At 35.9% G+C, this 26,250-nt stretch overlaps 1 protein-coding gene and 1 long non-coding RNA gene across 2 annotated transcripts in view; one reads left to right on the top strand and one right to left on the bottom strand.

Annotated features, from left to right (window-relative positions):
• STARD9 (StAR related lipid transfer domain containing 9) overlaps nucleotides 1-26,250 on the bottom strand; it is a 96,433-nt gene that overhangs the window by 24,954 nt on the left and 45,229 nt on the right. Inside the window, 14 exon segments of the mRNA XM_031553545.1 lie at nucleotides 5,817-5,864; nucleotides 8,039-8,142; nucleotides 9,163-9,245; nucleotides 10,099-10,236; nucleotides 11,118-11,169; nucleotides 15,014-15,193; nucleotides 15,838-15,909; nucleotides 16,658-16,735; nucleotides 17,224-17,321; nucleotides 17,739-17,939; nucleotides 18,131-18,228; nucleotides 18,831-18,898; nucleotides 19,792-19,864; nucleotides 22,718-22,787. Coding sequence (XP_031409405.1) covers nucleotides 5,817-5,864; nucleotides 8,039-8,142; nucleotides 9,163-9,245; nucleotides 10,099-10,236; nucleotides 11,118-11,169; nucleotides 15,014-15,193; nucleotides 15,838-15,909; nucleotides 16,658-16,735; nucleotides 17,224-17,321; nucleotides 17,739-17,939; nucleotides 18,131-18,228; nucleotides 18,831-18,898; nucleotides 19,792-19,864; nucleotides 22,718-22,787 — 1,363 coding nt within the window.
• LOC104911130 lies at nucleotides 11,176-17,773 on the top strand. Its single transcript, XR_793654.2, has 3 exons — nucleotides 11,176-12,106; nucleotides 14,985-15,075; nucleotides 17,690-17,773. It is a non-coding gene; the product is annotated as an uncharacterized LOC104911130 (long non-coding RNA).

The following is a 26,250-nucleotide window of genomic DNA, read 5'->3' as shown; positions in this document are numbered from 1 at the left end:
TGTATGCAACTACTACAGGTTGCTGTGTCTGTATCTGGAGTAGAACGGTGATCAGAAAAGTTAACTATTCTGTAAACAACTCCATGCAGTCCCTCCAAGTGGCCTGCTTCTTGTGTGTGCACCAAATGTCATGTTGTTCGTAAAATCATTACCAATCCAAGTCAACCAGCCTCTGAACTTTGCTACATCAGGATTTATTTGTAATCTCTATCTACAACCACAGGCATGTGTTTGAAGCAGCTATTTCTATAGCAACAATTTTACGTACAGATTAGCAGACAAAGCAGGTGTAGCGATTAAGCAGCTAAAGTCCACGCATCTGATGGAGTCCCTCTAGATTGAATATCCATTTTCACTTTCCTAGGAAGCAGCAGGAAAACCTGACTATATAAACAACTTAAGATTCTCAGTAATTGAAAATATTACTGACCCTCTTTCATTCACCTGAGAAAAACAGAATTCAGTTTGTTTTTATGTTTATATAACTGTAATGCTGAAGAGAATAACAGAAGAGGAGCATGTTCTGTTCAGTTACCTTACATGATGCAAGCAATGAGTAAGTTTTTGTCCCTTCCATTTTCTAATTTTTTGAGTCTATTTGAGACTTACAGAAACAAATTACAATAGGGATCTCCAAGATCCATTTGTATTTGACTTGACTGCTAAAATTTCAACAGTCTGTGATGTGTACTTATTTCTATTTAATAAATGGTGATTGAATTCCAGGAAATAGGACTGGATTCCCTGGTTTCTTATTCACCTGAAGTAGGTTTAAATAGACACTTCATTGCTGCACTGAAAGGCTCCTATGGCCATTTCATACCCAAGCTTTTCAGTTGTTTTTAGTGACATCAGCTACTGGGGGACAAACTCAGAGGTTAAAGATAGGCTGGTTAACTAAGGAAGAATCACTTTTTGAGTATGAAACAAAATCCAAAGGGTCTCATTTCAGAAGAGCTCCCATGGTTTTAACTGTAACTTTGATGGAGGCTTTCCACAAATGAGGCTTCCAGGTTACGTTACATATTTTCCAAGGGAAATGTAATGGAGCAGCAATATAATCTGGAGGTTATTATGCTGCTACTGCTCTGAGATAGACAATCGCAATGATTTTGGAGCAGTTATATCACCTCTGTGCTTCCATGCACTTACAGTGCAAGGTCTTCAGGGCAAGGACTACTTAAGCACTTCTTAGCTCAAGAGAGCTTCTATGTCAGCTGAAGCCTCCTCTTGCAAATGCATTAAAGTAATAAACGTTAACAGCAATTGTAAATGTAAAGTCTCTGCAAAATACTTATGGTGGAATAGACTGTTTTGCTGACATACATAAGCTCTGATTTCTATGATGGTAACACATCTGGAAAATCTGAGACTACATGTGCATGACCTTGCAAAAGTCACTTAGTTTGAGACACACGCAAAAGAAACAAAGTACATTCATCCAGGAGGAGCGAGGAGGATCCATTAACCACATCAAACATCAGAAAGCTCAGTATTAGAACAGATTAACTCTATTTGTTTAACATTATCAACAGTATTCTATACAAGACTGAGGAAATAGAATAAGTTATGGCCAATAATGCTGAAAAGCAGAGTTTGTTAACAAAAGAGCAGAATTCTTGTTCTGCATCTACTTACTAAAACTAGATACAATTTCTTTTAGAAAGATGTGTTATGTTCTAAGATCTCAAAAAATGCTTGCAGAGGTAGTTAAGTAACATCTGTTTACATCTGGGAGAGGGTAACAGGCTCATACTTTCCAACAATGCTGAAACCAACTCCCAGCCATATATTATAATGAGCTGAAGAATAAGCAGTGCAAACAATGGACACAGAAGTGTGGTGTTTGCTGTTCTCAGCAGCACTAGCATATTCCCTCATGGCGATGTTAATAGCTTTTTGCTGATCTAACATGAAACTGTAAGATCTTTTCCAACAAGCACATGTTTGCACATGTTTGCACATAAAGCAGAACACAATGCAGGCCAAACGAGTGTTATTGCTTACAGCTCTACATGATGAACTACACCCCATAAGGGCAGAGAGTACACAGGCATAGCCATACTTTGCTTTAAATCTTGGAAAAGAAACATTACAGCAACCATAACGGTACTATTGCTACCTCGTTTTGGTGAGGTAGCTGATGGATACAATTCTCTATGCGTGGTGAAAATTTCTGTAATAAAAGGCAGGTTGACTGTCTCACCACTGCTGAGGGTACATGCATAAATTGCAGTTCTGCTGCTATTTCAATGCCTTTTTGCCTCATCTCCTATCTCCTAATTTTTAACAGTACAAAACAAAAGCCAGTCAGGGTAGTAAGGACAGCTCTGAATACAGGAGATTGAACATCAAAGCTTTTTACAAAGTTGCTTTTTAAAAATAGCTTTCTCAAGCAAGAGAAAAAGATTATGAAAATTCATGCACAGTCACTTACATAACACAGGTATTATGGCAGAAGAGGGAATGCTTTTCTTCTGCTTGTGAGATACTGACCACGAGAGCAAAATGACTGGCTGGTTTGGGCTGGAGATACAGATCTATCTCAGGAACTGCTGATACCAAAACCATGAATTGAGAATGCTCCCTTTCTGCTGTTGAATACGCTTTGTCATGTCAACACGTCCTTGATAGTTTATAGAAATCATACCATAAATTAAACTCAAAAATGAGATGACAGTAGCCCCAAAAGAAAATAACAGATTCACGCCCACTTAGGGGCTAAATCACCCAGTGCACAATTTTAAAAAGAGCTTTTGTAACAGATATTTGAGTGGCTAAAATAAAGACAAATATCAATTAAATTAACATAAGAATATAACATTCTGAAATAGACAAAACCAGCCATTTCTTTAAAATATCTTAACTAATATGTACTATATAACTATATACATATAATATATAATATTATATATATATTTATATAATATATACATTAAATGTAGACTTGGAATAAAAGAATCCTATGAAACAGGAATCAAGCACAGATACATTTCTGCTATTGCTTGTATTCCTTCCTTCCCACAGCAACCTTCCCTCAGTTTAGCTCTAGCTATATAACCCCAGGATAAACATAAGACAAACAGTTTCATTTTTGCCGATATCAAGACAAAGGTAACAAAATCCTTATTTCACAGGATTTGGCATTCAGCATTAAAAATAAATGCAACACTGCATAATATTTCACAAAAGCATGCAGATTTCTAGGTATACCAAATGCATCAAGAAGTGTCAACAGTTACCCCTCCCTCCAAGTAAACCTTTAAAAACAGGAATTAAAATTACAACAGAAAGACAATAATCTTAAAATAAGGATAAGAAATTACTGAGAAAATCTTCATATTATACCCATATTGCTGGATTGCTTTTCCGCCTCATTTTTCTCTCCACAAAGTTTGCATGACGCATGCTAAATGAACCATCTGTAAATCCACATTTTTTCCAGCCTGTTTTGTCATCAGCTCTCCGGGATCCTATTCTGCAATTCTCCTCCCCTCTTCCCCAAACACTTCCACCACTGCTGTTGCAGAGGCTGGCGGCTCCTACAGCATAATGCAGCTTTCAGTAACTATGGCAGCGATAGCTCTGTGCTGAGGCAGAATGCTTTCTGCAACAAAATCTTAAGGCTCAGCTAGAGAAACTCAAGTGGGGGGGGGAAAAAAAGAAAAAAAAGAAAAAGCAAGGAATACTTGCTAAAAGCTGAGATTTGCCATTTTCCTAAAGAAATCAGTCAGATCATCAGTCAGGTTAGCACATCCATCCTTCTCTGTCTGCCTGACAGAGTCAAGTCTTTTTTTCTTTTTACTGATGATTTTTTCCAGAGAAAGAAGAGTTAATAATAAAGCAGACAAAAAAGATATTGGCAAGGCATTTTGCACATTTGCAAATCCCAGCACTGAGAGCAATCACAAGTCAGGGTTACAGCCTATCCTCTGATACACATTCCCCCCTTGCTCCGTCCTCTCCTCCTCCCTCTACACGTGTCCAACCCAGGGCCCTTCCCGCAGGGCCTCAGCATCACACAGCAGCAAGCATCACACAGCACAGGACTGGCAAAGACTGTGTGCATTTGCTTCTGCCTATCACTGTGGCTCAGACCTCTCTCTCCTCCTTCCCTAAAGCAAAGGGAAGAATCATGAAGGAGCTCTGAAGCAATGCTGCTCACACAATTCAAAGCAAAAGTTGGGTGGTGAGGGTCAGGAGATGGAAATGAGAAATCAGTAACAACTGCCAGCAGTCAGAAATCTTAGGAAATAAGGGACATTTAGAAATATGCACAGAAGAATCCCCTTTAAGTAAAGTCACCACCAGATAAAATATCACTCAGATTTTCAGTTAGCAGGTTTGCTTACAGGTTTGTTTTGTTTCATTTTTTAGCTCTCTCACAAAGAAACTTCTTTTTGCTTCACTTAATCCCCCCAAACCAACAGAAAAGTAACGACTCAGTTAAGGCAGTCCTTTAAATATGCTTCTAAAGCAGTCCTGTCTTTGACAAGAAGTTGCACAAGAGACAGACACACTTGATTAAAGGTCACTGCTGCATTGTTAAATTCCAATTCAGCTGTAACTACAATCTATCACAGATTTTCCCGTTATGATTTCCGCTATATATAGAACCAGTTCCCCTGCTAAACCAGTATTTTAAAATTTGCACTATTTTGCTGCAAGTTGTGGAGCTACTGTTATTGACAGTGAATTTCTTTGTGAAATATATTTGAGTAAGGGTTGCAAAAGACTTTTTTAACTTGTATTTGTAGGGCACTTGGAAATTCTCAAGTGTTAGTAAGAACACTGACATTATTTTTACAAGAACAAGAGGACATTTTAAGTGTACCACAGTAGCATGAAAGTTCTGTTGTGCTCCCCAGTATCAAATGCTTTATTTAGAGATACTCTTTCCTGTCCTTTCCTTTCCCACATTCTTATGTTTTGCTTTTGTCTTGTATTTTCAGGAGAAGACATTTTCCAACTTTATTATCTACTATTATGTGGTGATGCTGTCATTTGATCATTGTTGCCAGCCACAACTTTCCATGTGATTGCTTGCTGACAGCGAGCATCAAAAACATGCAGCACAGGGGCTCTTACAAGTAGGGTATACGAGCAAGCAGACAAGGAACAAGTACAACAAATCCTATCATTTTTCAAGGAAATTTTCATGCTTAAAGTTTAAATATTTGGGCTTAACAGTAAAAATTTGTTCTCTACCGTTTTTGAAAATATATTTAGAGCTTGAATTGGTAATTCAATCCAATGAAAGCAGATGAGCAAAATATTGTAATATTACTGGCAGCACAGGAGATGAGATTTTAAGTAATGATTATAATAAAATGTATGTCCATATATTCTGAAATAAAAACTCCAGAAGAAACCAAAATACCATCAGTTGCTGATGAAAGATTTCTAAATGCACAGAAGCCCAACAATTTCAGAAAGATTTTTGTGCATAACTGTCATCCTGCTTTGTATGAATTGACCATGTTGTATGCTAGGACTTCTTGTTAGGACTCTTCCATAGAGCCATTTTCTTCTCACCAGCAGAGAACTCAATTAGCCTAAAGAAATTCTGATATACTAATGAGTATTTACAGTACCTCATACTGATATCAAATTTATTGTAAATCCCACTGTAGTTGTGGTTTTAAAATATGGGCTACATGCCTATGATTAAGCTGCAAGTAGAGATTCTTGTTTGTGATAAAGTCAAATTAAAGCTTAGAGCCTAGTTTGCTTCTTCTGGAGGAAATCAGTGTAGAGTAAGAGAAAGGCAAAGCTAGAGGGACCAAAATATTCAGCATGATTTAGACGTATCTTACCTTATTTCTGGAGAACACTTTTTTTCTTTACAGTTTGTACATTTTTTACTGTAAATATAAAAGTAGGAAATTACAAAGATGTTCAAAGAGAAGGCAAGAAAACTTCACTGAATACTTTAAACACAGAGATGATGTTATCATTTTGAGTATAAGAATGTTCTAAGATGCAGACTGGTAGCAGCTGGGAAAGCATATATGAACTATTAAGAGTGTGTGTGTTTCTGCGAAATACACATACAGCTTACCCCATTCTTTTATAATTCCTCTAAGTACCTCCCTGACTGAGACAAGACACTGGGCTAGGTGGATTTTTTTTTTTTTTACTGCTTCAGCAAATAAGCACACTGTGTAGTTCATTGAGTGCTATATTAGTGTTTATAACGTACCTCACATTTTTAGTACTTGACATTGACTTTGCAAAGGCCAGACATTTTGAATGACTTTTTACCTCACTTTATTCTCATATTACTGATCCTAGGCTGTATTTCTTAATCATAACTCCCTCCATGAGCACAACTATTTGTCCAAACAGAGAGGGGCTTGCTGGTTATTTTAAGGGAAGACCAAGTGCATCAATTCAGCTTGCCTTTGCCGAAAGAATTACTCAAGGGAAAAAAATATCATTGGATTACATCAAGTGAAAGAAAATTAATTTAGACATAGGCTACAGCTTAATTCTCTAATAGATGGACATTCATGAAGGCAATACAGTAATGTTTCTAATTTTTAGTGAAGTAATCATTTGAAACACTTGGGATAAGTCTCAGGTAAAGTTATATTATGTAATATGTGTAGCCCTGTCCAAACAGTTGAAAATCTGATCAACACAAAAGAACCTGTTACTTGAACAGAGTCTGAAAAAAACAATCAGAACTATTCTTTAGTTTTGTCAGGTTAAAAAGGGCAAAATAAGTGCAATGCTTTGCTAAGCTGTTTACAAGACTTTCAGATTTCTGTATGTGTATCTAGGACCTAGTTCTATAACAAATGCTCCACTGCTGATGTTTAAACCCATGTAATGATTGGCGTGGTATCTATGGTATCTACTTCTGAGATAATTAGAAAAGCTGTTATTCTTACATGGCTTTTTAAAATTTAACTGAAAGAAATAAATATCAAATACCATTTTGTACAGAAAATACCACTGCAGCAAATGAAAAAAATAAGTGCAGAGATTAGGTAAGTTAAAGAGAGCACATATAAACACACTACCCAAGGTGGAAAGCAAGCCACTTGAATAGAAGGATGAAGAGATGTTCAAAACAGGGAAAACATTTTATGCTCATAAAAACAAGATGAGATACTTCCCCAGAAAAAGATAAGATTCCCAGTATGTAACCACACAAAAACACACTAGCAAGAAGCAGAACTATCAACAGATATGAATGAGAAGATGGCTGTTTCTTGCCTTTGACAGGTCAATTGAATGTGCCAGGCTGAGAGAAATTAAAAAAGAAAAAGAACCCAATTACATTTAGTTCTCCTACACTCTTACAATATTACACACCAAAATACAGGAGGTATCTTAATTCATTTCCCTGATATATCTGAATCTATTACCACTGTCTTTACCACACCAATACTTTCCTTTCAGAAAGCCTCTCTCAAGAAAAGCATACACTAGATGTTGTGGATGTGAGCAGCTCTTCAACACTTTGGAAGCAGCCTATGCCTTATTTACACCTCAGTTTAAAAAAAAAAACAATAACTCTCAATTGCCCTCTGAGATGAAGAGATTGATATTACTTGGACTACAGGGAATTTATAAATCAAACAAATCTTATTTTCAAAACAAATTAGCAGGAAAAGTGAATTGATAATCACATTGGATAAAGTGATTCAGTTTGAGAAAGTCCTTTTGTGCACTGAAGAATATTGCAAAAATTATAGATTAGCTTGTAAACAAAAAAAACATAATACACATGTGCAAGTGAACTGAATTAAGACTGCCTGACAGTCTCAATCAAAGCATTTTCTTAATTGCACGTTAATATTCATTGTGCATCAATAAATATTTCTTGAAGTGTACTGGTTGAATATCCTAACATTTTTAAATTGGTAATTTAGCTAATGCATTTTCCTGGACAGTTTTATTTGGTTCTGACCAGTTGAAAACATGATTGGACTTACTCTATGTACAATTCAGTTACACCTGAACAAAGTCCTTGTTTCTGATGTTATATCAAAGGAGAAATAGCTTTGTTTTATATTTTCAAACTTACTTTTGAAGAGAAGAAAGGATATAATGAGTAGAATGAGTGTGACTTCCATCTAAGTTGAGCCAGTCCAAAGCTCCACAGCTCAAAATAGGTGGGACATCATTAATCTAAGCATATAAGAACAGAGAGGAAAAAAAAATATATCACAGCAATCCAGGAAGTTCCAACATATCAGTCATACTGTTGCTGTTAAGTGCTGCATGCCATGCTGTATAATATGCAGCATATGCATAATAACATCTCCCAAGTGAGCTTACAATCACACTTACAGTTCTGCTTAGTCTTTAGTAGTCTGTAAAGTTGTTAAGAATTGGTTACTGAGGACGCCAATTCTTGCAACTCTACTTTAATGTAGTGCATGTTGTATTAATCAAGAAATAAAGGATGAAGGCAAATTGAAGTTAAGCCTTTTATCTCAGCCACAGAAGGGAGTACAAAAGGACAGTAGAGAGTACAAAATGTCAGTATGTAAAATACTGTTTTAAAAGGAAGTTTATTGCCAGTATCATTTATATGATTATGTCTTAAAATCAGAAAATCTACTTTTTCTTTCTTTAGGGGGAGAGGGAGATATTTAAATAGCTGAGCAAATAGTATCCTGCAGCAGTCAGTTCTTGTGGTTACTGTAACAATAAATATTTAATCTATTTCCAGTGTATGTAAGAATTAAAAGTCTTCTGGCCTAACAACACTCAAACACTTAATCCTGAAAATTTTCCATTTCTGTTAGTACGTCTTATTAAGGATGGTGAAAAGACAGCATATAGGGAGTAATTCAGAGAATTATCAAAAATGGAAAGACTCTAAATTGGCTTCTTCACAGCAGTCTTCTGCCTTTAGGATTCGATCCCACTGTAGTTATGACTAGTAACAGGAAACGCTAAATTATTCAAGGGATCTGCATCTTCATTTGATAAGTGCATCTGAATGAAGAAACGGTGTCCTCCAACAAAGCTTATGTTACTATAGGCCATTAGGTGCAGGAAATGAAGTCAGCAAACTTGATAATGTTAAGAAATATTACCTTTCTCAGGCACCCTTTTTAGATGGAAAATAAAAGGAAATCAATAAGAATCAGGAAATCAGTGGAGAATTAGAAAAGAAAAATGCAGATCCTTAGAACTTACTGATCTTCTTTGCCTTAAGACAGCAGCTTCTGCAGGGTGATTGAATCTAAATTTATGAGACTTGCCCAGGACAACAAGGGCCCCTGTGAACAAAAATGAATTAGAAACCTACAGACATAATACAACAAACGGTACCCTGAATATTCAGAGTTTTAGACTGCTGTGTAAAGACTACTGCATATTTAAAGTACTGTAAAATATTTTAGTTAAAAAAAAAAAGAAAAAAAGTATTCTGACCAACAACTTTCTGACATCTACAGAACAGAGAATTATTTTAAATTTGCCACCAAGGAATGGCAGTTACCGTTCTGTAATGATGGTATCCAAACTGATCATAGGGTCCTCTGCAAATCCCAACGTAGCATTAAGTTCCCCATTCCCATACTAAATACCAGCATGACTTAATACCAAAAAATAAAGCAATGCATTATCAGAAAGTTGTTTTTATACAATCCAAGTTCCCAGTAACTGCATTTTTTATTTTTTATTTCTTTAAACACGACCCTAAAACATGGTAGCCCAATACATGTCAGCTAAGCTCATTCATCATAGCCTATGACTCAATGGCTAGTATCCTTTACCCAAACACACCATGAATAAACTGAAGGTCACTTCAACCATATTATCTAATCATCAGTGGTCTGCTATTTTCCACAACACTGACTCTGACTACAGGTCTTTTCTTCTCAGAAGGCTACAAACTACTGCTTCCAAAAGTTGTCTTAATATTGTCACTTGTGTCTTTATTTTAATTCCTGTAGGTAGTTCATTTAATTGCCCCAGTCTGCAAGCTCTAGCCATCAAGCCTTGCAGTGCTAGACAGCAGTAGATTGAAAGATGTATTTTTAGATCCGCATTAACTAGGTAAATGCTTGTCTCTAAACTCCTGAGATAGGTTGTTTATAATGTATGACTCACAGAAAAAGTAAGCCTTACCTTGTGACAGACGGCATGATCCAGTGACTTCACATCCATTCACAGTGCAGTATGCTCCTTGCAGTGGTCGTAATGTCACAATCCCACAGTTGTTGTCTATCATACAATGGTCCTTTTCAATCCACTGCCCCTTCAAAACTAGAATGTATACCTGATTTTATTTCATCTGTTTGAGGGGTCAGGTATCCTGTATCTTCCTTAAGATTGGAGTGCCACATGGTTTTACCCTATGACTGCATACTTCATACCTCAAAGAACTGTCTCACTTTCAGAAAAAGGACAGCCCATTGTCATTGTTGATTGTTAGCCCAATTCCAAATCATAAAAAAAGCTGGATTGAAAACAGAATTATCTTTCAAAATATTTCCTGTTCTGGAAAACCATAAGCTGCTTTCTGATTTGTAAGCTAGTGTGCAAATTCCTCCTAATGCTATTATAGCATTTATTGGTTATAATCTTACTAATACAAAACAAAATTTTTGAAACAAAGTTGGAGTTCCAGAAAGCGCCTTATTTCAGTATAAAGTTTTGATCTGTATAATTATTATCTTGAGATTCTTACTGTTAAAAATAAGGAGCAAATGAAACAAACAAAAAAATATTCTGAGTAATTTACACTTTCTATCTAAAGTACACTCAAAATGCGTTTCAACTCTCCTAGGACAGAATATCGTGATCACCTATGCTGCTAGTTTAAGAGAGCATATATATCAGGATTTAGATGTTGGACAGAGATATTTCTAAACTCTAACATAGACTTTAACATGCATGAAGAAATTGTTAAAGATACCTCAGTCACTTCCACTGACTTTCTGATTTTTCAGACAGTAACAAAAAAACAGCAAACCAAAAAACCTGAAAGATCTTGGCCAACTTACATAATTATTCTTTTCTGCTTACCTTCTCCTACAAGGAGAACTGACAAATGAAAACATAAGCTAGCTATTACTCGGACAAATGTAAGCCTCTTGTTTCAACCTGAGCATATGATAAAATAATCTGTAATATGATTCTCTTACCAATGTCTTGATCTTGGTCTGAATCGCTCCTTCCAATTTTGGTTGTTCCTTCCTAAAATAAAAAAATAATTAATATAATAAGTCAGTTACCAAGGATGAATTCTATAGAAGGATTAAAACCTCTGGTACAAAATCTTAGCAAATATTTGAAAAAAAAATAACCTCTCAGTTCTGGAGCAAACTTTACACATAATACTTTGTCTGCTATAACGATGCAACTAGCTCTTATCCTGCTGCTATGTCAGCTTCTATTATGACTCCAGTAGATGGAGTAACCCTCAGTACATAATTTTTGGAACATGCTGAAGACAAATATTTTGAACATGAACACATATTCTGATGCTTTGAACTTTTATAGTGAGCTGTATTTTTTTTATTTTTTTATTTTTTTACAGAAATGAGATCATTTTATTACAATTAATTACTCACATATGAAGAAAGAAGTCACAATGTGATTATTCAGTTAACCAGGATTTTTTTAGATTTCGCAATTAAAAAAAAAATCAAAATATTAAAGTAACTGAATTTAAGTTTTATAAAGGAACAATAAGACAGAGACTATGAATTCATCAAAGTATTCATTACTGGAGAACTTCTTCCAAACTGTAAATGACATCTATAAAAAAGCCTTCTTGTTAATTAAGATATGTGGATATGTGCCCAAACCTGAACAATAAATAACTTCATAGGAAAGAACTGCCCAGAAACAAGTCTCAAGAACCAGCAGATCAAAACCTTTCAGCAAGTGATGAAAGAAAGACAGTATTTTTATGTTTCAGTTCAAATACCAATAACGTCACGTCATTTAATTATTACTATGAGAATAAACTATTAGTAAAGGCAACAAATTTAACACCTGTATAGTATATTCTGTTACTGATTTCTGTCTTTTTTCTTAGGAAAACAAAGCAAGATCACTTCCTAGAGCTGAACAGACACTATACTTGATGATTATAAACTGACTATTCTACACATTCTGAAACAACTCCGTAAGTCATCTTTAAATTAATCATGGTCATTAAACAATTTGATTTCCATATTCTCAAGAGAATAAATTGAATATGGTTTCTGCTCCAAGCATATTATAGCCTAGATTAAAGCTGAAACAAGAAGCAATAACTGGAAGCCTCAAAACTAGAAAAGGGAAGTTGTGCATTAGTGTAAGATAATACAGTTATGGGTAATTACAAATAAATCATACTGATTTCTTGTATTTGAGGTCAAGAGCACAAATACCTTTCAGTTCCTCACATAGCTTGGATCTCTGAACAGCGAGGAACTGAACAAACAAATCCCTCTGCTACAAATCACACTGAGACCTCCATCCTTGCTGGAGGGGCTGACAGCTACATTATGACCAGTTTCCATGCTTTGGGGGGAGTGTCAGCTTAACATGCAGCAGACTCAACCACCAAATAACCACCTGTAGAAAACCATATAATCCATTTGGCTTCTGACTTACCTCACAAAACCAAGTGAGCTAGCACCACATGATTTATGCAAAGAGAGTAAATTAACTCCCAAATCACGTTTCATCAATTCTCTTACTGACTAAGCAAGGAGATAGTTATTATCTTACCAGATGAATCTTTTATACAATATTCTAAAATAACTTTCTTGTAATACAATTTAATTCGGCTCTGTACTATAGCTGTATTGATTTGTGAAATTCACAACAGTTAAATGCATCCCAATCAGCAGAGTGAATTTAGATGAGCTTAGGTACAACTGAAAACTGCAGCTGAGAGCAAGGAGGCATACAGCATGCAAGCCAACTAACTAAAGTTGAAGACAAAAGCAAACCAACTAGCCACAAATAAGACCTATTTCAAGTTTCTTCTAATGCTACTGAGCTAATAATTTAAATATTGATACTCTTTCCTAATTTAATATCGACTAGTCTATCTAAAAATAAATAAATAAATTGAAAGGCATATGATTCAGAATAAATGATTGCATAAGTAATCATACGTAAGTAATTTTATGTTGTTTTTCTCTTCTGGCAGTGTTTCCTGACTAAGGGTAGAATTCCCACTGCAAATTAGAGTAGCATAATGAGGGAGATTACTTCCTTCAGTTTTGGGAGTACTCCAAAAGTTTGTGAAAAATCTTCTAAAACAATGAAAACAAATCCCATATTTTTAAGATAATTTAATCTATAGAAAAAATGGGTGTTTTTGTTAATGAAAGCCAGAAAAAAGGAACGGAACCTAAGAAAGGTTCATTAAGCACAGTACAGTGGATTAGTGCAATTAACATGAGAATAACAAAAAAAATAGAAGAGTAACACAATGTCTGTTATGCATGATCTGAAGACAGATGCCATGATTTTTCACAAGCAAAAAGTAAAGTTCTGTTATACACTGAAGTCCTTATATGTAAGGAACCCACTAGTGTTTTACCTTCTTGCTGTTCAGATGAAGGTAATAGACACCAGGGTCTAAAAGATGCAAAGCACAAAGAAAAGAAAAGGCAGCATCTAGAAGCAAAGAAAGAGGGAACAAAGATGTTAGTCTGACAGAGACTCTGCCTAATAACCTAGATGACCCTTCAAACTAGGCTTATTTATCAAAATTAATACCCTTAAATTACTTCAGATGATGTTAAAATTACTATGTAAAAATATCTATTGTTTCCAAACTGCACATAATGGAAAAACTTTTAAGTGATAGCAGTTACTTTGAATAAACATTTAATGTTAATGATGGAGTAGTAAAGCTTAAGCATGTTGATCAGCACTGAATGTTATTACTTGTTTCTTCATTATAACCTGGTACAATTCCTTTGTGCAGGCATGAGAAAAATCAATAATAACGTTTGTTTTTCAACATAATAAAGAGTAGTATGATTTCTGTTTCAAACATTTGTTGCTGTTTTTTAAGAAGAAAAAAATACAGTGTCCACAAACTATATCAAGTACCACAGAACCTAGCCTGGGATTCAGTCATTTTTATTACCAGACAGATACATGACAAGATCAATTTCACAAGACAACGACATCTAATGCATTTTTTGCTAACAAGTGCGCCTCTGAAAATGCGTTTCTCCATCATTTATTTTAATGTTAAACAGCATCAATATTTTCACAACTTCTGTTTATTTAAACAACTTAAAAAACTAAAGCTCAGCTTAATGTTTAGCCCTGACTAAAAAGAAAAACTCTGAAACTATTAGACCAAGTCACTCACATCTTATACCGCAACCTAGAGGAATATATACATGATGTTATGAAAAATTACTGGTAAAAAAAGTCTCTTAAAAGAGTAGCTACACAGAAAAGCAGATTCTACGAAGACAGGATTTCCACCTGACCCCAGAAAATAACCAGTCAAACAGAATCACGATTAATTTGCATTCAAGCTACCCATGTGGAATCTATTTCATGAAAACAGCAACAGCTACAAACAGCAGTCATTGCCAAATTGATCCTGTCAAAGTTTACTTTTATATTTGAGCTACAGTTACACAAATATTCCAGTCCTGAGTATACAAGCATCTACTAAAATCTGGACCAGTAATTCTGGTATACTTTAGGCACCATCATTTACATTTACAGAGATGCACACCCATCTTCTTGCTTTGCGGGCAAATTACTAATGCCTAATTTGGATACTTTACTTCACTTACCACACGTTATTGCATGCACATTATCATTTGTGCATGCATTCATAAAAAGTAAAGTTACTATTCCATATATGAATTCTCCTCCACTTCCATTTTCATATGTTCTTTTCTGCTGCTGTTTTCATTTTATCTGAGTATTTGTTCTTTCTGTGGATTGTAGTCTCTTCTTTTTGCTAACTTTTGTTGTAATGCCACCTTAGCCACACTCCGTTTTGCAAATAAAACATGTTTTTAAATTCAAAGGAAAAACAAAACAACGGATAATATCTCACCCTGAGATGATACAGCACCACTCCTGTACTGAGGATATCATCATCCATTGCCATTAGATGAGGTAAATTGGAGTCTATTGTTACTCCAGCTTTTTCTTTGTTGATGTCCACACTGTATTCTTCCATGATTGCCTTCCTGTCCATCCACTTACTTGTCCAGTCTTTGGTCAGTTGCTCAATCTTTGAGGAGAATAGGAGAGGAAATAATTTCATTTACTAAGTAGTTGAATTTTTCTCATTCATAAATGTTCTAACTGAATGTTTCTGTGGCAACAAAACCTGGGAAGGAACTACTGCCAACTACTGAACTAGATTAATCCATTGAAAACTCATTCCCAAAATATCAGAAAGATATATGATCATGATAGCTACTTAATTTGCCTGTCCTGACAAGCTTGAGCAAATCTTATAACCAGAGACTCCAAAATCTCTCTGCATCTCTGGTGAATAAGGTAGAAATTTGATGACTGCACAATAGTTTCCTTTAATTAAATTGGAGGAGTTTAATCTTAATCTTGGAAGACAAAAGATTTGTATAATGAATTATTGTGATACACGTAGACAGTTTTCAAATAAGTAATAGACAGTGCAGACCTAGTAATATGCAGTGAACAGTATCATCCCATCAAGGACACAAGAGGCTCTCACCACTAATTGGTAGAGAACATGCAACATACACAATACGGATGACTGTTTCCTGCATTTTCAGAGCAAACAAGAAAGGATTAATGCAAAAACATTTTCATTATTGTCTCAAAACAATGGCAATACTATCCCTCCCAGCCCTCTGGAATGGGAGAAAGTTACAGGTGGCTCATACACACCTTCATCTCATTCTGAAGGACCAGTTCAGTGAGATTTCCATCCCTGTCATCACTCCAAGGACTGGAATTCCTCTGTTCAAACAACAGTCACAGAGATCTAAGGGTTGGTTTCCTTATTCACCACTGGCAAGCATGTTCTTTCCAGATTTCAAGGTGAATTCAGGAAAAAGGACAAAATATACAGACATTCAATGATGCCTACTCCTCTGTAAATATTGCATGCAAATTCTGGGGGAGCGCAGGTGAAAGAGCATTAACAGAGGGATTTCTATGTACAGAATTCCTGTGGTTCCCATGTCTTTTAGGAAAATAGGCTCCCTATAACATGGGAAGCCAAGATACTACTATTATTCCAAAGACAAAACCATAAAGAATGCCAGCTGCATTGTTATGACTTAGAGACTCACACCCTCTTTCAGGAGACAGAGTGCACAGACAGATTGAAGCCTCCAAACTGCTGTTGAAGTTCACTAGTTTACATTTTTGGGAAAGAGGATTGTAATTAATCTTGCAAGGAAGTTACATCAGTGATTAGTACTCTGCGTTGCCTTCATGCTTTGCTCCTACAGAAAAAAATGCTTAAATTTCAAGGTATTTCTGGACAACAAAGCCAGCCAACTCCACAAAAGGCAACAAGAAAATCCTTCCAAATAATCACGCAGCTGCTTATACTTCAGGATTATTGATATTATGCCAGAAACAAAGGAGAAATGACAAAAATGCTGTTAGTCTTGTAATCATCACAAAACGATGAAGATTAGATGAAACTAAGGCATTGAAAGCACCATTAAAGCTACAATTGGGAAGCATTCCTACGTACCAGCTCAAAGCTCATCAGCAAAGTTTTCAATCTATCAATTTCTTCTCGCAGTTCTCTTATCAGTTTTACATTTGCATCCTGAAACATTGAGACAAAGATCCTAGGAAAACCATTCTTAAAAAATTCTAGCTAATGAAAGTGATGCAGAGCCAGAAAGAGATTAAAACAGGCAAACTCACAACAATATTGCTCTGCTACAGACTCAGGGGTTGGTGAATCTTTGTAACTCCACCAATATTAAGGAAAAAGAGTAAGCATGCATTGTCATAGTCATTCAAAAAGAATAAAGATGGAAATAGAAGGGACAGATATGAAAAATATATAGTAGGTGTGATATTCTAAATTATTTAAGCTACAGGGAAGCAAATAAATGATTTCTGTAATAACCAGTTACCTATTTAACCTATTAACCTGTATTTCTGTAATAACCAGTCACCTGTTTAACTCCAGTTAGCATGAGAAAAACAGGTATGAATTTTATTCAGAGAGTAGATATACTGAAGAAAACTTAAAAGACGTACACAATTAAACTGAACAAGAATGAAAAGCAGAACTCAGGGCCTCACCTCATTCACTCTGGGCTTGTTAATAATATTTTTGGCATTTGATGCATATCTTAATGTACTCATGGTTTCATTGTAGCTGGAGCTTGCAGGAGAAATAGCTAACAAGTAGAAAGCAAATAGTGGTTTATTTAAAAGAAGTAATCAGCTTAACCAAACACTTTTTCAAAAAGCTTATATTTTTGTCGTCGTTTTTGTTTTTAAATTCTGCTTCTTTAGAAAACAAATCCAACAATACCTTTAAGGATTCATCAAGCTCATAGAGAATGACTGCACAAGGCTGTACTTATAAATGAGTATTTAATCAAAGCTGTGATATTCAAGAGACTCCCATTTTTTATTTCATTCACAATTCAAATAAAAATCCAACTTTTTATTTCCTTATGTATCCTATGAAGTATTTATGAAAATCTTTACAAGGTCAGATTCTAAGTGATGCAGCTGACTAACCTCATTGTTTGTGTTTTAGGGGTGTAATGCAGTGCAGAACTGTAAAAATTAACAGAAATCAAACTCACTGGCAATCATAATGGTCTTGGAGTTGCCGCCCAGGCTGTCCTTCAGAAGCCAGGTGAGGATGGAGTCACGATATGGAATGTATGCTGGTCTTCTGCTCCCACTGACACTGCCTGTGGAGGGGTTATCCACATGGCTGCTCTCCCCTTCACTCATTATGGTGTTTATACTCTGGCAGCTGCTGAATATCTGTGAATTTTGTGCTGAAGGAGAAATGCAAAAGTGCTCAGAAAATGGCTTATCTTCTTTTGTCAGGGCTAATTTTCTTAAATATTACAGTTTATGAAGCCCCACAGATGTTCTGATCAGATTTTATTGTAAAGATATAACACATATATGGCTGTGTACTATACTTCTATCACTACCATTGAATATAAACAATCGCTGTGCTTACCTAAAGTGGAGATGACAATTCCAAGTGTAACCAATGACTTGTTAATATTGGCACCTTCTGTAATTCGATCTTTGCAGTAGCTGGGATCAGCTCTTTCACTGAAAACACAAAAGTGTGATAAAGACACTGCAAACCAAATAAGTGCATTTAATTATTAACATACTATCCATAATAAAGCATCGTGTATTTTCCTTACAAGAAAACAGAAATAGACAGGTGTGCAATTAAAAAAAACACGTGCTTTCAACACTTTCCATGAAATAGCACTCTGGTTCAGAAAGTCCACACAATCAGCAGTGTAAGTTGTTGCTAAAGATCTACCCAGACAGTGAGATATGACAATTCTCCCATGGTAGGTAGCAGTTAAGAATAAATTCCTCTCTGCATCCCCCCCTCCCCTCTTTTCAAGCTCAGATTTCTAATTCCACTAGTAGATACTGAAAAATGCACTCAATAAGGATAAAAGCTTGAACAGAACTCAACATTAAGTGTTTGCAACAGCAGAGTATTGCTCAGGCAATTCCTTTCCAATGAAGTCCAGCGTCCAGACCAGAAGAAGAGATGACAGAGATTATTAGCACCTTGCTACTGTACACAGACTTGGACTTACTGTCACCTTACTGAAGTTTTAATATTTTTAAGGCAGTACTATCACTCTTTCCAGATAAAATTATCTTTTTGTCATTTGGTGTATTATTACCTGCCTGCAAGGTCCACTAAGTTGATCTTGCTTGCAATTTCAGAGGGTAGATTGTTCTCCAATATAGCCTGAGAAGGATAACGTAGATAAGGAAGATTATTCCTCCTAACTCATTAATGACAATAAAATAGGTGCATTCTCTTGTCTGAAATTAATTCACACTTCTGATTCTCGCTGTTGTTCTTTGTAACCTTGACTCACTCACTTTGTTCAAACCATTAACTCAACATCTTCCTCAGCTGACAGAGAAACTGCCCTCATATGTGAATTTCCTCTTGAAAAAAAAACTTCACTGCCTAGCAACTGTGAAAGCGTTTCTTGTAGACCTTGCACAGTTACTTTCCACTGATGTATTCCAAAGGTCTTTTGTGAAACTAATGAAAAATATCCCCAAATGTTCTGTGATTACAGGATGTTAGACATGTGAGATAGAAAAGGTCTTTTGGATCACTGAAAGACTTCCCTGCCAGGAAAGGATATAATTCCTCCAGAGAAAGAGTGCATTGTCTTTGAGAGGAATGGATGCCAAGTGCTAAAGAGATGAGCACATCTGAAATGCTGGACAGATAGAAAATTTTGGTGTTAAACTAATGATATACTTCAATTAAGGATCTTAAATGAGTGTGACATAAGCAAACAATTTTTACAGCATCTTCCAGGGAATACTGCATTTCAAAGGACTGGTTAAAGCTTTAAACTGCTCTTTTTACAGCAAGTTTACAGCCACACTGCTAACTACAAGCTTGTATAAAAGAACAAGAATACTTCAGCAAACACTCAGCACAGTGTATCAGGTGGTGTAGGAAGTGTAACACATCTGCAGTGTGATCCAAAGGAAATAAGTAACAGTTTCCACCAAGATTAGTAAAATCATCACAGAACAGCGGCAACTAAACAATGCACAACACATCAAACAATGCTTTTTGAGAGTTAAAAGGAAGTTGGATTATTTATAGCTAACCTGAGTGTAGTGGATGGTGAAGATTGCATGGGACCTGCTGCTGGCATTGTGAATATGCGTTGCTGCTGTAATTCTAGGAAAAAAAAGAAAAAAAAAAAAAGAACAAACCATTCTATTACAAAAGGCTTATTTCCATGTATTCAGAGAAAGCACACATAAACAGAGAAAAAAATGATGCAGAAGAAGGAACATGAAAGTTTGGGAATGCAGCATGCTGCATTCTTTGATCTGATCACACAAAGTTTGGCAGAGGACATAGCTGGATCTAAACGAAACTGTGAAACTAAAGGTGGTTTTGCACACAACCGAACTCTGAAGAAATATCCCAAAACAGTCCTACAGTACAGGTTTAAAACTCTGCACAAGGATAAGACACAGCAAAGGAGTACAGCCAGTGATAGCATCATACAGCTCATCCCAGACAGCACTGAATGTACGAGTCCAATATCCTTTTCATAATGTTTTTCCTATTTTTATTTCTTGGCCCTACACAAAGGGTCCAGAAAGATTCCTACACCACTTTTGCAAACTCCTTCTGTTACAGGGCTGTGGCAAGTAGCTTCATGTCATTAGAGGAGGGCAGTGAGATTAGCCAGCCTACCAGTATCAAATGAATGCTGTTAATTCACTCAAATAGCACTTCCTTGCCTTTCCCACATGGACAGGCCAGTTCCCCATCTCCAGCCTTCTGACCCATGTATTCTGGCTAGTGGGTACCAGATGCAGGAGGTCCCTGCAACAAACTTTTGGAAATACTCCTTTCTTTGCTATTGTTTTGTTGTGACGAATTCAAAGAAAGCACACTTTTGCCTACGGCTGAAGCCAGGTGACAGGTATTTTCCATTGTCACTCTTGTAGTTTGTCTTGAATACAAGGAGACAATACTAATGATCAGAATTCAAGTTTAGAGTTTATCATAGACAATTAGGTTATTTTATTACTGGAGACAAGGACTTTGAGACCATATGTTTGTTACGAGCCCAGCTACCAGAGTACTGCCCAAATGCTGTGGTAGGGAGCAGTGGCAGCTGTATGAGAACAGCATCTGTATGTGAGCAGCAGCTGTGAGTAAGCAGCTGTGAGCCCCACAAGAGGCCAAAACCAGGACTCCACTACCATTGTTTCCTACTTTCTGCAACTCCATAGCCATGTGACCTGGCACTGCTAAAAGCTACAAGCAATCTAGTACATCACAGTTTTAAATCAGCCTAATCTAAGGAAGCAGGAGAAGGTGATCTAATCTCCAGATCTTGGAAGATCAACACAAACAGTGAGGTAAAGGGCAGACGACAGCAAACAACCCTACAAAGGGCAGAGAATACAGGGGAACAGTTCTGAAGTTTATAAAGCAGAAGTGAAAGAGAAAGTACCCCAGGACTTGGAGGAGAAAACATTAGTGCTAGCTCCTCACTTCCCACAGGGTGATCAGAAGGAAAGTTCTCACCTCAACTATTCACAATCACGTCAGCATTTTCATGGGAGAATGTACATATTAATTTTTTCCACATATTCAATTTCATCATGGCATTCTTAACATTTTATTCTTAAGCATTTGAAACTAAGTTTGGCAAAGTATCAAGAGAAAAAAAAAGCTGTGAGAGTTACAACAAAAATAACAACAGCATGTTGAAAAACCACAGGTTGCTTATTTTTAGAATAGATTGATGCAACCTGATTTGGGCTGGCAATGGTCTCATAAAATCAGCTGATATAAAAAAATGCCTTCCATAAACTTTGTTTGTTGTTAGCCCAGTTCTATCCCAGGAAAGGCACCAACCATGTTCAAAGGCAGCTTCCCCTCTGATCTTGGGCAGGCCACCATGCCCCATCTACTTCTCTCCTGCCTCTGGCCAGGAGGCAATTGTAATGTTCTCCACTCCTCTGTCTCTCTAAGACCTTGCAGATATTCATGTGGTAGCATATCCCACACTGCAGACGTTTCAAATTATCTTGATTGCAATTTTAATGTGCTAATAAATACTCCAAAGAATATTTCATAAAAATAGAAACTGTAGGTAAATAGAATAAATCTAAAAATGTTTTTGAAAAGTTAACCCAAAATAGCAGTTGCCTAGTTTCATGCAAGGAAGTTTAAAATTCATTATCACATAAATTTACACAAAATTTTGAACTTGTGACTTTTTTTTTCTGCAGCTCCTAATTCCTCAGCAATGGGACCACTGTAGGACAGTCCTAGTTAGTACACAGATTGGAATTTTGTTGCTATTCTGAGAAATTCTCATCTTATCATAGAGTTACAACTACTGATCACTACAGTGGAATCCATGCTTATATTCCATGTTTTTGTCCTAATGTAGATTAGTTTTTTGACGTACCATAGCATCACTGAGATTCTAATATTTTATCTCCTCTTATGATAAGAGGTAATATTATGTTTGAAGGATATATTCAAATTATAACCTTTTCTATCAATTTAACAGCAGATGTACTGATGACCAAAACTGCCTGTAAAAAAGTAAAAGGTAAAATTAAAAAAATTGCTAGACTAGCAATGGCCAAATTCCAAATTATAATAGATAATTATAAAACAAATACAAAAATACACTGTCTTTTCAGCAATTATAAATCATGAAGTTATACTGACAAGTGAGTTGAAAGCTACACAGTTTAAAGTGGCATGAGCAAATAGAAAAGAAATAAAGCCTGTTTACAACAAAACATTTTTCTGGCATACATTTTTCATTCCAGACAGCTGGTGGGATTCTGTGGGTAAGTTTTGAAGATATATGTTAAACAACACCTTCATGGGTCCTTGTAACTGTTACTGTGGGCATGTAGCATCAAAAAAATCTGACATTACAGACAAAGCACTGGCAACACCATGTGCGAAACAAACATCAATGAAACCAATGCATAGTGAAAGAGGCGTTAAGGAAAGATGGAGCTGGTTTGTTTTAGAAAATACCTTTTAGCTATTCCCTCTTCTAGAAGTTCTACAACTTGCTTGTAGTCTGTAACTAGATGTTGAGATAATCCTGTCAGAGATTTAAAAAGAGTTAAATGCATATTTTTTCTCAGGAGTTTCAGTCAGTTTGTTTTATTACCTACTTGGCAGTAATAATAACAATTTATCCAACGCCAGGATAAGGATATTCTGCTGGGATGCCAGCCAGTTCTCTACAAGTAGTCTCTCAACTACAGTAACTTTTTCATAAAAAAACAAAAAGTTGCATCTGTCAGACAGAGCAATATCAGTATAAAAAATGGCTTGAACATTCAAAGTACAGATCTTTTCGAATGTATTTGCAAAATAATGGTATTTAAAAAAAGGCATAACTACATCTTAATAAGGAATTTTCAGCTATGTCATTGCTATTAACTGGGTACACACCTTGTAAAGGAGATTTTGTCCATTGCCTCTGAATAATGGCTCTGCTCATATGACTTAACAGAATTGGGAACCAATCACTGTGAATATTTACCATTTATTTAACTAGGTTAGAACCTGGAATGCTGAGGAGTCTTCACATTGTTCTTTCTAGAGGGTATGCAAATATGAAACACTTGGTCTTTTTATACTTTCTACTTTCAATATCCTCTTTAATTTTATTTTTAAGAGGAAAATAGCACATGGAAAACAAAAGAAATACTGCATTGCAGAGCCTACTATATCAGAGCAGTCATTGCAACTAACATAGTCCCAGTGGAGGGCAGCACATTGCTATGCTGTATTGGCATTGCCACTACCATACAATATGCAAATTCTAGCAGATGCACAAAATTAATTTCAATAGACTTGTATTTCACATAAATCCTGTTTAATATGCCTCATTTGCATTTTATGGTGATGATTAGTTATCATTTGTACTGCAGTGGCTCCTAAAGAAAATCACCTAATTTTTTAAGCAAGTCATTCCTCATCATGCAGTTCAGGACAACGTTTTTTTTCCCCTTCATACTAACTACTATATGCACTGATTCAGGTTTGTTTTGCTTTCTTTCCGGTCACAGAAGCATGGATTGAAGGCAAAGTACTTAAAAATGTTATTTACTTGGACCAAATAATTTATATACTGCTACACTTAAAGTCAAATGAACACAACATTCAGCAAGACTGAAATGGGACTGAAATGGTCTCTGATGTTATTAGAGAGAGCTGATCCTTATGTGGTAACAGCTTACTTAGATTTAAATGAAAGAAAAATCTAAGCCAAATACAGGAATTTATTTTAATTCCTTAATGACATATAAAGAAAAAAAAACCTAAGAAAACCCCTCTCATACTTGCACACATTAGGCATAGCATAGTTTTCAAAGAAAAAGTTTTTCTTCAGCTCTCTAATATTGCTTTCCAATACAATAAATCCTAGAGTCATCACATTTTCCATTTGAGAAAGAAGATTGTTATTTCTCCAGTAGTGATAGGATTACCAAAACTTAGAATATGGAAATTAATTTAGTGTTTTCCCATATCATTTTTCAGGGAACTGAATAAAATACAATATAATGGAGGTTATATAGAGGAGGCATGGAAGAAACTGTTGCCTACCTAACATTTCCATAAGCAGTGGAACAGTGAATCTAGCACAGAGTTCTAGTTTTGTTTTTAGTAAGGTAAACTGAATGTTGTAAACATTGCTTGAGAAGAAATGACAGAGTGTTCTTTTGGCTGGTAGAAGAAGAGATCATTTTGAAGTCCAATAGAAAGATCAAAAACTCTTGGTCATCTAAAAATCTGCCTCAGGGTAAGACAGAATCACCCCCAGAAATCTGTCTCAGAGTAACAAAATAGATTGCATCATTTCCTGATTCAAGAGAGGCCAATTCCTTAACAGTGCAACCATCTGTGAGGGAGAACTTTGAAACGATTCCAATCCAAAGCACTGAAACACTTTTAGCATTTTAAAAGCTACAATCTCACAGCCTTTACGTGGAAAAACGATGGGCTGGAAACTATTCAAAATACTTACTGTTCAGAGTTGAGACTTCCTGACTGGTCTTGAAATGGAAAATTTATTGCCTGGAGCAATGCAAGTATCAAAGCAAGTAGGCATCCTTAAAGAGGTTAAATTCTCATTTTACTCTCTGTCTGTTCTTCATAGAAGTGCTAGCCATACTCTGCATATCGATATCAGCCACACAGCTGACATACTAGCAGAATGCTGGAGAGCACCTGCAAGCCTTAGAACTGCTGTTTACTTGCAAGAAGTCTAATGCAAATACAGACGCTAGTCCTTAACACGTTGGATCTAGAGGAAATAATTGAAAGTCTGCTTATAGTTCTGATCTCAGCCATCTAGTTCCTGGATACAATATTTTTGCATCCTTGTTCTGCTCTGAGAAACTACAAATAAAACAGCAATAGGCTTCAGCATGTAGATGCCACTCATTACGGAGAGCAACGATTGTTGATTGCAGCAATATATTATAGCAGTTGACAAGGTCATTTTGTATTAACGTATTGAATCACTTCATTTTTGATGTTATTAAAATCATGCTGACTGTACTCTTCACCTCCATGCAAAATACTTTTGGACTTCCTCATCAATTTGAAATGTGAGCTAATGAGTGCAGTTCCAAAAAGAGTGACGTAGCCAGATCTTCATTAGTCCCTCTCCTCAAAAGATGTAAAGGGTGTCTCAAGTAAACTAACTGTTACAGTTATGAATTGTGAAACTGTACATAAGCATATTTATTTGTGTTAACGTATATACACATACGCTCAAAAATATATAAAAAAGAAAGAACTTATGTCCTATGACTCATTCGCCTGAAACTAATTCTGTTCATGTGCTCTCACAGGGGCATGTAAAAGCACCCCATGATGCTTTCAACAGAGAAATCATTTCATTTTTCATGCACGTGAAAAACTAAGGTTTTTGGAGACTGTCACAGGATACAGAACACTGACAGAGAATCTCCTACAATAAAGCATTTGTGCTGGATTTATTAAAGGCACCAAAACTTGCAAATATTACCTAAGTTAACCTTTTTCCATTACATTTTTCTCTTCTACAACAAAATTACAAAACCTAATCAAAAGAATAGTCTTCTGGGATATTAAAGAATTGTAACAAAAACTGTCTTACTTTAAAAATTTTAGCTGCGCCTAAGTAACAAATACTTATTCAAAAGGGGTAAATTTAAATTAAAAATCAGAACTGGAATAGAAGCAACAGACTTGGCCTGGAAAATTCCAGATGAAGACAGAATAGTGACAAAAGGCAAGCCAGCCCATTGGCAGAAGCTATAACTTCATTTACTTTTGAAACAAGGAAACTCCATTATATGTAGCCAAGGAATCACTGGAGATATAGTCCTGAGAAAAGGGATGGAAATTGCCAAGGAAGGAAGTAGTTTAAAGACCTTTTCTCGTGTGGTGAAAGAGCAGCTGCTAAAAGAAAATAATTAGTATCTGTACTCCAATAACAATAAAGCTCTCCGATAACAAGCAGGTAGAAAGAGAACTTTGGAAAGAACTCAAAAAAGGCCAAACGT

The sequence above is a fragment of the Meleagris gallopavo genome, chromosome 5 (assembly GCF_000146605.3).
Source record: "Meleagris gallopavo isolate NT-WF06-2002-E0010 breed Aviagen turkey brand Nicholas breeding stock chromosome 5, Turkey_5.1, whole genome shotgun sequence".
In the NCBI taxonomy this organism is placed as follows: Eukaryota; Metazoa; Chordata; class Aves; order Galliformes; family Phasianidae; genus Meleagris; species Meleagris gallopavo.
The sequence above is the reverse complement of the archived record's forward strand: the minus strand, read 5'-3'. Positions and strand labels throughout refer to the sequence as shown.